Source organism: Kryptolebias marmoratus, linkage group LG15 (assembly GCF_001649575.2).
Source record: "Kryptolebias marmoratus isolate JLee-2015 linkage group LG15, ASM164957v2, whole genome shotgun sequence".
Taxonomy (NCBI): domain Eukaryota; kingdom Metazoa; phylum Chordata; class Actinopteri; order Cyprinodontiformes; family Rivulidae; genus Kryptolebias; species Kryptolebias marmoratus.
Window position 1 is genome coordinate 17298906 of NC_051444.1, and position 12127 is coordinate 17311032.

The window sequence follows — 12127 nt, forward strand, 5'->3', positions numbered from 1 at the left end:
CCTCCTCACACACGCACACACACACTCTTTTCTGTCAGTCACTCTGCATAGTTTTTCAGCCCCCGATTGAGAGAGGAGAATGGGAGAGAATGGTATTTTCTGGCCCGTTTCACCCTGATTGTGTCAGATTGGCCATGCAGTGGCCCCCGTGTCTTCTGCAGCCCTGAAGATTGTTCACGCACTGCGGCCCGCCAATGTAGAGGGGCTCAGCATCAATATATTTTACGCTATTCCCTTTCACACAACACTCGAGAGCTAGCAATGGCTCAGGCCTTTCCTGCCATTGAAATGGTAACTAATTCTACTTTTTTCTTCTTCTTCTTCTTCTTCTTCTTCTTCTTCTTCTTCTTCTTCTTCTTCTTGTTTTTGGAGGGGAGAGACGGTTTCTGCTGGGAGGCTGTGCCAAGTGTGTGTTACGCACAGGCTTCATAAAACAGATGGATGCCCGGGCTGCTCAAAAATGACAAGGAGCTCAATAGATAAATGCTGGGACAAAAAAAAAACCTCCAAACGTGCGTTTTAATCAGATTTAAGGCTATTTGTGTCAGATGTTTCTTAAATGTTGAAAGAAATCACCTTGTGAACAAAATCACAAACCAGTCTTCTCACAGTTATGCATCTGTTAGAAACCTGCATGTCATGATCCAAATGATAAGCGCGTTCCTTTTGGTTTGACAAATCAAAACATTTAAAGTTGTCTTGTCCTCCCCCAAGCCTTACCATTGACATATGAGACAATGTCAGTGATAACCATGATGCAGAAGAGTGTAAAACTCAAAATACACCCAGTGATTTGTTCGTTTTATGACTCTTTTTCCAGCTATAACTTTAATTACCTTTGGTTTGATCATACTGGTCTTGAGGTGTTCTGAATGAGTTTTGGCCCACTCTTCTTTACAGTGTTGTTTCAGTTTATCGAGGTTCACAGGGATTGATTTTATTCAGGTTGAGACATGGACTTGAACTTAAACACGTTGACGTTTTTTCTGACTCTGTTGTTATCTTGTTGGGAATATTTGTTCTCTTTCATCACCAAGTGTTGTTCAGGCTTCAGCTGTCAGACAGGGAAGGTGGGGAAAAAAAAAAAGAGGAGTTCACAATTGACTTACAGTGCCCAGGTCCCGTTAGCTGCAAAACAAGCCAATATCATCACCCTTCCACCACCGTGCCTGACAGTTGGCGTGAGGTTATTTGCGCTGCTCGTTGCTGAGTTTTAGCTTCTTTCTTTAGGCGGAGCTGTGCGTTATGGTCAAACGTTTCCAGCTTAGTCCCGGAGGTCTTGTGACTTGTGCAGATCAAACTTTACGAGCCATGCTGCCATGTTGGTCTTCTTTAGAGAGAGGAGTCTTTCAAACACACCAGTCTTGTTCAGTCGTTTTCATTTTGAAATGTACTCTTTAACATGCTAACTCAGGCCTGTAGAGTCTGAGATGGCGAAGTGCACAGCCTGATCTCTGAGGGAACTTGCTCAGACGCACCCTTTTAGGATGACTGTCTCGAAGATAGATAGACTTCTTTTATTGTGAAGGGAATTCAGGTATCCAGTAGCAGCCAAACGACACTAAACCTAAACGACAATTTGGCTGACCATTAAAGTAGACTTATAAACAAAATAAATAAATACAGATAGGAAGATGACAATGCTTTAGGCCAAGTAGAGCAAAATGCAAGTTATAAAAGAATTTCTGCTAACCTTCAGAGAATACAGCTAAGCCAGTGACATATTTATTGTTTTGCTGATTACAATCTATCCATTTTTTCAGCATCCTGATTGGTAATAAGTGTGTGTTTTTGTCTCCATCTGGTGTTCAAGCTGCCGAACATTCAGGCACACTCACAAGACAGAGCGTCTCCGAGGATGCTCTGCGCAGACTGTGTACACCACAAAATGGGGAAAAAAAGGAAGCAGCGTTATCATAAAAATCAGTTTATTGCAGTTTAAAACTCAAATATCACTGGAGTATTCCCAGACAAAGTGACAGAGATACAGCGACACAAAGAAACAGCCGAAGGACGAGCAGACACTGCGTGTCGTAGCAGCAGTTTCTTGAAAAATCAGCCCCACGAGAAAACAGCACAGAATTTACACTTATCTTTTATTATTACTATTGTCATTATTACTGAGTTATTGTCTCAAGTCTCACACTCATACAAAGCAAATTGTTTGGGTTTATGGCTTCTCTTCCAACTATTGTTATTATCATCGTTTCAAGATCATATATGGCAGATTCTAGCTCTATAAGAAAATAACTTATTGCAGCTTTTCCTCTTCTAATATCGATACATTTGGAATATACTGTACAACTATCATGTTTAAAAAAAAAAAAGGTAAAAGATTGCACTTAAAATGTATTGGGCCAGCCTTCATTTAGTAGCAGTGTGGTGCCTGCAGGAAAGAAATACCTTAGTTGGGTAACAAATGTTTTTGTCTTTAGAGTAACTCGCCTATAAAACGTATATGTAAAGAAAGAAAGAAAAAGATTGTAGCTGTAGAATCCCACCAGAAATTAAAGCCAAACCTTCAGCACCACTGCTACAGAGATCCAACACTGGGAAGGAAAATCATCATATTTGGACGTAACATCCTCACCCCCCCCCCTCCCCTTTTATTCTTGGCGAGAAAACGGGCGTTCTGAGCCCGTACTGACCAACTGACTTTGTGCTCTAACTGTTCCGGCGAAAGGACAAGTTTTCTTTTTCTCCTTTTTACGAAGACGACATTTTGACGCATCACATCATCAGCTAAACAACACAAAATCCACCAGCACAAAACAAAACGGCACTACTCGGACGGTGGATGAGATGGAGGACGAGGTGGGGTCAACAGCACTACAAAACCCAGTGAATCGTTTGTGTACAGCCTGCTGAGGACAGCGGCGGCAAACGGCACGCAACTTTACATCTTATACAACATAAATATTTGTATATAGACTTAACTGGATTTATATATACACACACACACACTGCAGTTATATAACCTGGCATATTTGTCCCGTTTCCTCTGTGTTGGTCTGAGAGTTATCAGCAAAGGCTTTGGCATACGATTTCTAAAGCATTTCCCCTTTCTACCATCTGAGCAGCCGTCTGAATGCAGCATATGAACAGATTTTCTCACAATATATAGTTGATACTGATGGTATATTTATGGAAGCTAGGGTAAGTCTGGGAGCACAGTTACTACACACAGTTACATTTAATACAACCTACAAATTGCTGCAAGTCTATCCTGCCCTTCGGTTACTCAATAATTGTTCGTTTGATAAGACTGAAATAAGGAAATGTCCTGAAGACATAAACCACCAAACAGCGTCATCCATGGCAAAAGAAAAGAAGCGTTTTTCAGATCTTAGGGCTTGAGAGAAGACAACCTCGACAAACAAGGCACACCGAAGTACAGCAAAAGCTAAAAAGATGAATTTCTCTTCATAAGATGTCTTGGAAAAGACTGAGATCACGGCAGCAGCGTTAGTAAGCTTATAAAAGATGACGATTAGCATTGTGACGCTAAAACAATATTGCCTAAAGAGGTTGACTGATACAGGTTTTTCAATAGCCAAGTCCGATTTTTACAAATCAGAACAACTGATGGCTAATATATAAAACCTTTTTTTTTCTTTTTAACACAAAAGCATAACAGATGATGAAAAAAAAAAACCAAACAATAATCCTTACAGTAGAGTACGTGATAGTGAACAGTTGGGATATCATAGAGCTCTTTTTTTTTAAATTAAAGTCTTATCATTTTCTCTCATTGTTCTGTTGTCGTTCTTTTAAAGGTGAGCATAATATTCTGGTGAACTTCCTTCGGGGACTGCCGGTGTTGTGCCAAAAAATGCATCCTCACCCAAAAAAAATGGCCTCCTAGTTGCAGGAAGCTGTTTGATTGACCTTCGACAAGAACCCGAAAGCTGAAGCCAAAACATTACCAACCTTCAACGTCAAGTGGTCCCGGTACAACGTTTAAGTCCCGCCTCCTCCACGAAAACAAATGAAAGGTTGCCCCTGGTAAAATAAAACAAAATACACCTCAGATATTTTTTTTTTCAGGTGTTGACTTTTGTTGATTTACATAGTTCTTACTTTACTGCTGTATGTTTGAATACTTTTTTTTTTTTTCTAAAATGTTTAGCGGAAATTAGTCCTTTCATGTCTAAAAACAAAGTCATGTGACGTTATGGGTGGGGGAGTAGGCGGGACTTAAAGCCCCAGGTCCATAATGCACAGACTCTGGTTCCAAAAATACAACATGGCAGCTCCCATAAACTGGGTCCTGCTGGTTTAAATCCCAACAATTAGAGAAGGTGGGGACACTTGGTTTATAATACAATATATACAGTCTGGTAACAACACTGTGCTGCCCACAGACGTGCCTGCGTTTTAATCAGTCAGCTTAGTCTCATCAGGACTTGACAATGTTAATTTATTTCTTTTAAATGGCAAAAATTGGCCTAATTAATTGGTGTAGTTTTACTTTTTTTTTAAATTGTTGTACAAGGAATATGAACAACCCCACAAAGAGCTCTTTCTTTTGTTTTTCCTAAAAGAACATTTTGATTTCCCGAGTCTCACCCGGACACATGAGCCGCCTGTTTTTATCCCATCCAAGCAGATGATCTCAGTCTGCCCGCCTCTTTTGGAAGCGTTTGTCCGTGAAATCATCTGCTTTGTTTTTGCAGGAAGAAAATAATTGAAAGCAGCGCAGGCTGCTACGACCTGTGCTGCGGGGTCCTGTTGTGTTATCACTGGTCACAGGAAGTACAGAGAAGGGAGAAGGATACACTGACAAACTTCACTCAGAGGAGGAGAAGCTCATTGCAGAAATAATCTCATTGGTTAAGTCTCAGTTTTTTTCAGAGTGCAAACCGGTTATTTTTTTGTAAAGATGTGAACGACATTCAGGACCTTGAGGACTTTGAATTTCTTTCTTTTCTGGTTAGTAAGACAAGCTCGAATTATTACAGGCTTCAGTCTAACTTTTCACTGCCAGAAAAAAACAAAAAACAACTGTAATTATGCAACTCTGCCAACTCACATTCTACTAAAGCAATGAGAAAATGTCTACACCCAGAGAAGCTCTGCCTCTGACAAACATTTGCACAAGTAACTCTCTGATCTGCTGAGCCTCCCAGCCGGCCCGATCACATGAGGCTGCAGTTTTCTGTCTGCTTTTTCAGGTCTTCCAGCGTAGCCTGGGCCTTGTCTTTCAGCTGGTCGATGTCCACGTTCTGGATGTTGGACAGCTGGCCCAGCACAGACTGCTTGTGTGTCTCCTCCTGGTTATCCTCAGCGATCATCTTGGCCAGCTCCGTGGGCAACACCACGTCATCCCCCGCCTGCTGGATCTGCGTCTCGTCCACCTCATTCTGGGACGGAAATAAACACACACATTGGCGCACATCTGATCCTGTTTTCAATCTCTGCACGGAGTAATTTGATCTGTGAAGCACATTTATTAGTTTAGTCTACCTTCGGTAGTCTGTACTTTTCCCGGAAGTGGGTTCTAACTGTGGCCCTCTCAGCTTTCTTCTGGGCAAAATGAGCTTCTCGTTCTTGTCTGCAGGAAAGGGGACAAGAAAAAAAAAGGGTTTTATGGTAGAATCTTCCAAGCACTCAAAATCATACAGACGTTCTTACACCATCTCTGCTTTGATCCAAAGGTGGCAAAATATGTACATTTTTTTCAAAATGAATATATTTTTTCTCTAACTTCAAGGTCCATATTTTAAAGTGGTTAGCATGGATCTCAACCAGCGGCAGTGACGCTGTTGTGGAAAGGAAATGTTCTGTTTGTGTCTGGGAGTCCACATTCAGCTTCCTGTTTATGAAGCGCTAACCTTCTCCTGATTAATCGTCCTGGTTTACCAGCTAACCTACAAAGTGTCGACACACTAACACACTTTCAGAGCTTTTGAGGCGTTTTGTTTCCTTAACGGAGGCTGTGTAGCATTCTGGTTTAGTTTAACTGGTTGAAACGAGCAAAAATAGATTGATGAACCTGAATGGTTGAAGCAGAAGCCACACTCATGCAAAGGTTTAGACACCTCAGTCCAAATCTCTGCTTAAGTTAATATGTATGCCAGAAAAAAGAGGGTCTGATTTCTAAATGACCTAAAAATAAAAGATGATCATTTCTGACACTCTTTAAAGCAGGTAAATTTTTTAATTCCATCAGTATCAGCTCTGAGTAACTCTTGTTACAGCAAGTTTCACCCTTTTTCTCTCCTTTTGGTTATTTTAGATTGTTGTATGCATCTTCTCTGATCTAAAGACAGAGTTTCCATGGTCTGGACTATAAGGTAAAGCCTCAACTGAAGGGCTTGAATTAGTTTTCATTAGTTTTCTTTTCATCTTCTGCTTTTTTCCTGCCCGATTCTCAGAATTTGCTGTGTTCTAAGTGTTTTTCTAAATTAAATGGTCTCTGTTGACACTTGCTGCACCACAAGCCCAAACCATGATTGCGCCACTACTGTGCCTAACAGCTGAAAAGGTTTGGTTTTCATCAAAAACCCTCTTTTTCTTTAGTCTTTTTTTTCTCAGTAAGGCTGACCTTCTGTTTCAACGTCTTCACTCCTCCAGTGTGCAGGATGTTGTCTTTTAACTTCATGATGCTGCCATTTATTACACAAGTAAGATTTTTTAGGACTCTTCTATGAGAGTCATGTTAGAGCTGCTGTGCCCACTGTGTAAAACAGAGCAGCGTCACACGAGTCTCTTAAATCCTTCAAAAGATCTGTTACGGTTGCAAAAAGATTTTGATTTCTCTCAAGTTTTCCCTCACCCTCCAGAATTTTTATTTTCACTTATATGTATTTTTAGTGCTTGGCAGGTGTTTGGAGGAGGCCATTGCTGCTGATTGTTGGAATAAGGTTTGAGGACTATTAATAAATATTGAGAATTCCCAATCTACAACAGAGGTAATGACCATAACAAGATCAAACTGCTCAGATTTCTTGGGCTTTTAGCATAAATATGATCTCAGTTAAGGTGTGGTGGTACTTTTTTCTTTACATAAATGGAATTTGTTTAGGATTGATATATTTCAGTCATTCAGGTTGGCAAATCTTAACGTTTATATTAAGCAAACATATGAATTTTCTATTGAGTCATTCAAACATGTGCTCAAGTTTGTTTGTTTTTATGTAAAGACCCATATGTTGGTAGATAGCTAGTATTTACACGTTTGCTGTGATTTGTTCAGTCAGTCTCATATATAAGATCCGTCAAACATTGTGTGATGCCTCCAGCAGAGGGCAGGCTGTAAGTGTGTTCACCAAGTCATATAACAGAAATGTTTGTTTGATTGACACCCCCCTCCCCCATTAATGGCTAAACTTGCTGAAATACCTCAAACATAACAACATCCCAAGTCAATAGCACAATCAAACCTGTTCCAGTAACCAGAGGTCAAATGTGAGGTCAGCGTTGTGGTAGCAGTCGGTGAAATAAAGAAGGTTTCTATGACAAGAAAAAAAAAATCCATAGATTATTTTTGTCAGCGCAGATGCGGACAGGAAGATGCTGAAACTTGAACCTTTGGATCAGATCAGCAGCGTTACTGAAACACAGAGCCGTGCTGTGCTCCCGTTGTGTCAGAGGAAGGTCATCTTGTGAGGAGATGGTTCCTCCCCTGTGATCTGGAGTTCACTTTGGATTAACAAACACCAACAGGGGCCCCCCTTGGTGCAGCGCTCAGTTGCAACCAATGAGCAGCTCTGTATTTGCCCCCCACCCCCCCTCCCACAAGGGCATCAGTTGACCAGGGTTGTTACTGAGTGTGGTCTGAATGCAGAGGGTGACAAAACATGCATGTAAGCACTCCCCCACCAACCCACCCCTTTCATCAGTCCTATTCTGCTCTAATCTGAGCAGAGCGGACCCCTCAGTGATCTACGCTCATGTGTAGCCCCCTCTGACCGACAACTCGGCCCCCACTGAAGGTCGAGGCATGACGGAAGAGCACCAGGCTTCTCTCTCCATCTGTCTTCTGCGGAGCTCAGTGGGCTGAGTGTGGAGTGAATGACTTCACCTCCCACTCGTTCTGAAAATGTCTGCACACTATACCGAGAGACAGTTTGGGAGAAAAGTGCTCATCAGAAGGTGTTAGTTGATGATGGCAGAGAGCCAGGGTTGTCACATAACTGAATCATTTCCTCTTTGTGAGAAACTGGAGAGCTGCTTTCTTGGAGTTTTCTGATCTGAGTAAATACTGTTGCATTTTGAAGGTATTTATGGCAACAATTACTAAACCAGCCGTCCTACACTGAGAGGAGAATCACACTAATCAATAGTGAGCTACAGTTTGCAACTCTGCCAAACGACCTTGTTGTGCACTGTGACCTTAAGGGCGCTCTGGAGGCACCTTATTATTAAAAAAAAAAGAAGAATTTGGAGTTACAGCAAAATTAATTAGTAAATAATCTGTTTTTAAATATTAGATGTAGAGATTTTGGAGGGAAATAGTGGATTTTCTTTTGTAAGTTAAAATAATTTACCAAGGCGTATTTCACAGATTTAATCACAGCCATCTTGAATTAAATCTCACACAAGGATGGTGAAAGTCCGCTCTGACTCAGTGAACACTGGTGATGGTTGTTTGCTCTCTGAGACTTTATTTCACACCAACAAGAACAGGACCGTTTCTCATGCCCCCCTGGATCCGTCCGTCAACATTTCGAAGAAAACTGACTGCAGGAACCTCACGTTTAAAACTGAAATTCACATTTTGTCAAATCTAAGACACGAAGAGCTCCCCAGGGCGCGAGGAGGAGCTGCGCGAGGAGCGCTCGTCTCGTCGCACCGATGCGTAAAGATGCGCTCCGCGCGCCGCGCGCTCTCTGCCTCTCACACATAAAAACACACACAGTTTAAACATCCCGTCGCTTCTCTTTCTGAGAAATTGTTCATGCAGCCTTACTGTAACAAATTTGAACCATCGCCTTACTTTTCTTCCTCCAACTGTTGCTGATATTGCTCAAATTCCTCTTGAGTCATCCCCTGCGCCGCGGCATCCGATTTCTCCGCCTCGGGTTTCTCCTCCGTCAGTCCGCCTGTCAGGTTCTTCAGCTGCCCCCCCACCACGTGTTTCACCATGAAAGCCATGGCTGAGATCCGGAGAGGCTCCTCGGTTTGATCGGCTGAAGTTCGAAGCCCCGGCGCGCTCCTGTTGGACAGAGAGCGGTGGTGGTGGTGATGGATGGACGGGAGGAGGCTTCTGCCAAGGGACGTTTAAACTAAACGTCTCGATTTGAAAATGAAACCTGGGGGTAATCAGAGATTATAATCTGGAGGAGGAAGGCAGCAGCTTCAGCACCGCCGCTTCCCGGACAGCTCCGCGTCGAGACGTTTACGTCGGAGGCGCAGCTCCAGCTTCTGAGCCAACAAGTTCGGCGCTGAACTCTACCAATCCCGTGACTCCGTCCTCAGCCACCACACCCCCCACCCAATCCCAGCCACCGCCGGACTGCACGGCGCGCGCTCCGCTCCGAGGGCTGCGCGCGGGACCCCGTGATTCGCCGTCTGATTACAACTCAGACCCTAGAGGAGGAGGGGGAGGATGGGAGGGAAGGAGACAAACAACACGTGACTGAACAGAGTTTCTCCTGGCTGTTTTGGTGCCTCTGTCTTTCTCAGGGACATCTCGGAAATCTGTCAACAAAAGAGCTTCCCGAGTGCTTATTAGGCTGTCTGTCATGTGAGCGGATGAGTGTGGTTTAGAATCACTCAGAAAGGAGGAGTCGTGCTCTCTTCTCTGGAGTGATGAACAGGCTTCTGTAAACAACATGAGAGGGGAGTGAGCTGATCTTTGGTATTATTAAAATTAATAGATTGATTTAGGGCAGCAACAGAAAGCAATACACAGTGGAGCTGCACGTCGATCCTACAGATCAGAGTTTCTTACTCTCTAAATTACAGAGACAACTCACAGTTGGTTAAGCAGTTATTTGACAAACAGAAAACAAAGCCTTGAGTCCCTCAAAGGTTCAGTGTTAGGTCCAAAAATCTTTATTTTATGCATTAATGACATTTGTGAAGTGTCTAGAATAGTGGTTCCCAAAGAGACCCCGCTATAGGTTGCAAAATATTTTTAGTCAATATGAAAATAGTTTGGGGTCACAGGTTTCTGCCAATGGTATTTCATGAAGCTAAAAAAAGTCGTGAACTAATATTGCAGTTTTAACAAAGATGGGAGTGCTTCAGAATGATCAATGCTACATAATTTGTCTTTTTGACTTATTGTTTCATATTGGAGTTATTGTTTGGAGGTTTGGGGCAACACATGACTCGTGACTCAACCTTTGTTACACAAAAAAAAGGCAAAAAGAATTTTCCACAAAGTGAATGTTAGAGAGCATACTAACAGTCTGTTTATAAAGTCAAAAATACTGAAATTGAAAGATTTAGGGAATTTAAAAGCCCTATTAGTTGTACACAATCAATAGGGAAGAATGATTTACAAAATGTTTTTGGATTGGGATTCAATGATGGAGGAAACCTGATTTTAAAGGTACTCTTACTCAAACTACAATAAGGCAGATGTGTAAATCAGTATGAGGAGTAAAATTATATAATGATCTGAGTGATGACTTGAAACATTGTTTAACTATTAATCAATAAATGAAGCTTTGTAAAGAAAAAAAAAAATCACACAATTTTACAACTTTGAACTTTGGATTTGTGGAAGAATGCTTGAACAAGCATGGTAATGTGTAATTTGTTGTCTCACCATTAAAAATGGGCACAGGTTATATCAGATTTCTCTTCTCCCTCCCTTTTGTCACTCAATGTAATTTTGTTAAGCTTTGTCAGACCTTTGTGTTTGTGGATTAATGATTGATATTTGTAGAATCAGATGACTGGGGAATAAAGAAATGAAACGTGTGCAGATGGGGCCAACATGTAGCCTACGGATGTGGCCCCCATTGACACGAGCCACAGATCTCCTGTTGTGTCTGACGAATATCAGACCTTTCACGTCTTTTCTTTATTTCCTTTCATGCTTCTGTGTGGTTGGCTTTGATGTTGCAGGCAGGATGAAAAGTTCAATTTCCATCGTGAGAAAATCTGATTTGTTCAAAGATTTGCTTCAGGATGACGCAGCTGGAAAGCATCACTTATGAAGGAAAATATGACCTACATTTGTGTGTTGAGAGAAGTATTTTAAACCTCCATCTCTGCGAGAGTCTCGACAACCAAAGTGGGGGAAAACAACTTTGATCACGAGTCAACAACTTCGGCGTCCTGATCCTCGCAGCAGTCTGACACCGAGCCTGGCCTACTTTTCCCGTCCCTGTGGATCAGGAGGCACGGAGAGCGTCTCAGTGTCTTTTTGTCACAGGCTTAGCAAGGCCCTCTTAGCCCTCATACCTACCTCTCTCGAAAATCTCCCCCCACCAACTTCAAAGCTGAAACCGGTGAATAGTCTGAAACATAACGCAGCGAATGAGATCAAAACTAATCTCTGTGAAATTGAATAAAAGGGAAGAATTTGCCCGACCAGCAAGTTTTAACATCAACTTATATCATTCTGCTTTTGATATTCAAACCCGTGAGATCTGCTCCGAACCCGAGTCCCATCGCTTTGTCATGGCTGACAGGTGCGGTGGCAGGTACACAGCAGGAAACTTTAATCCATGATGATGGATATTAAACATCCGGTTAACAGGGACATTTAGATACAAGACTGTGCTAAAGCCATGAGTCATCCCTCGCTTTATTTATGTTTTTACTTCCCAGCAGCCAGACTTATAATAGTAAAGTGATTCTGATCAAAAGTTCCCCAAGGTTTTTTCAGTTTTTCTTTAAGCTTTGGCTGTTTGTTTGTTTTTTACTCATTTTCAGTCAAGTAGCTGATAACTGTTTTTTAAAGAATGTTCTTGTATTTGTTTAGTGTTGCTTGACTTTCACCTGTGAAAATCGAGAGGAGAGATTGAGCATTTCTGATTGAACTGACCTCCGGCTAAAACACCGGAGGTCCTGACATCGGCAACCCTGGGTGAGGCTTTATGTTCAGCCTGTGGTGCAAAGTTACATTTCCTGGAAATTCAAAGGTGCACAAAGCTGGGTAAAAACGTGGGAAGATCTTCTTTTCAGAGTCCGGATCAGTTCCATAATCAGGACTGGACAGCAC

At 42.1% G+C, this 12127-nt stretch overlaps 1 protein-coding gene across 2 annotated transcripts; it reads right to left on the minus strand.

Annotated features, from left to right (window-relative positions):
- Nucleotides 1–1911: 1911 nt before the first annotated feature.
- Nucleotides 1912–9443, minus strand: cplx3b (complexin 3b). 2 transcript variants are annotated; one of them, XM_017428697.3, is made up of 3 exons: nt 8942–9443; nt 5467–5554; nt 1912–5363 (listed from the first exon to the last, which is right to left on the minus strand). In XM_017428697.3, exons 1-3 carry the CDS (start codon nt 9097–9099, stop codon nt 5139–5141), a joined length of 471 nt encoding a protein of 156 aa, XP_017284186.1. In that variant the 5' UTR covers nt 9100–9443; the 3' UTR covers nt 1912–5138. The 2 variants fall into 2 exon arrangements, with proteins under 2 accessions (XP_017284186.1, XP_017284187.1); XM_017428698.3 differs by lacking the exon at nt 8942–9443 and adding an exon at nt 7386–7690.
- Between the last annotated feature and the right edge of the window lie 2684 nt (nt 9444–12127).

Bases quoted from the DNA above. Each gene is read 5' to 3' on its own strand.
- cplx3b (XM_017428697.3), bottom strand. From the start codon at position 9,099: ATGGCTTTCATGGTGAAACACGTGGTGGGGGGGCAGCTGAAGAACCTG. The intron at 5,555-8,941 runs GTAAGGCGATGG...CCTTTCCTGCAG, and splicing joins CAACAGTTGGAGGAAGAAAA to ACAAGAACGAGAAGCTCATT. The intron at 5,364-5,466 runs GTAGACTAAACT...TTTCCGTCCCAG, and splicing joins AAAAGTACAGACTACCGAAG to AATGAGGTGGACGAGACGCA.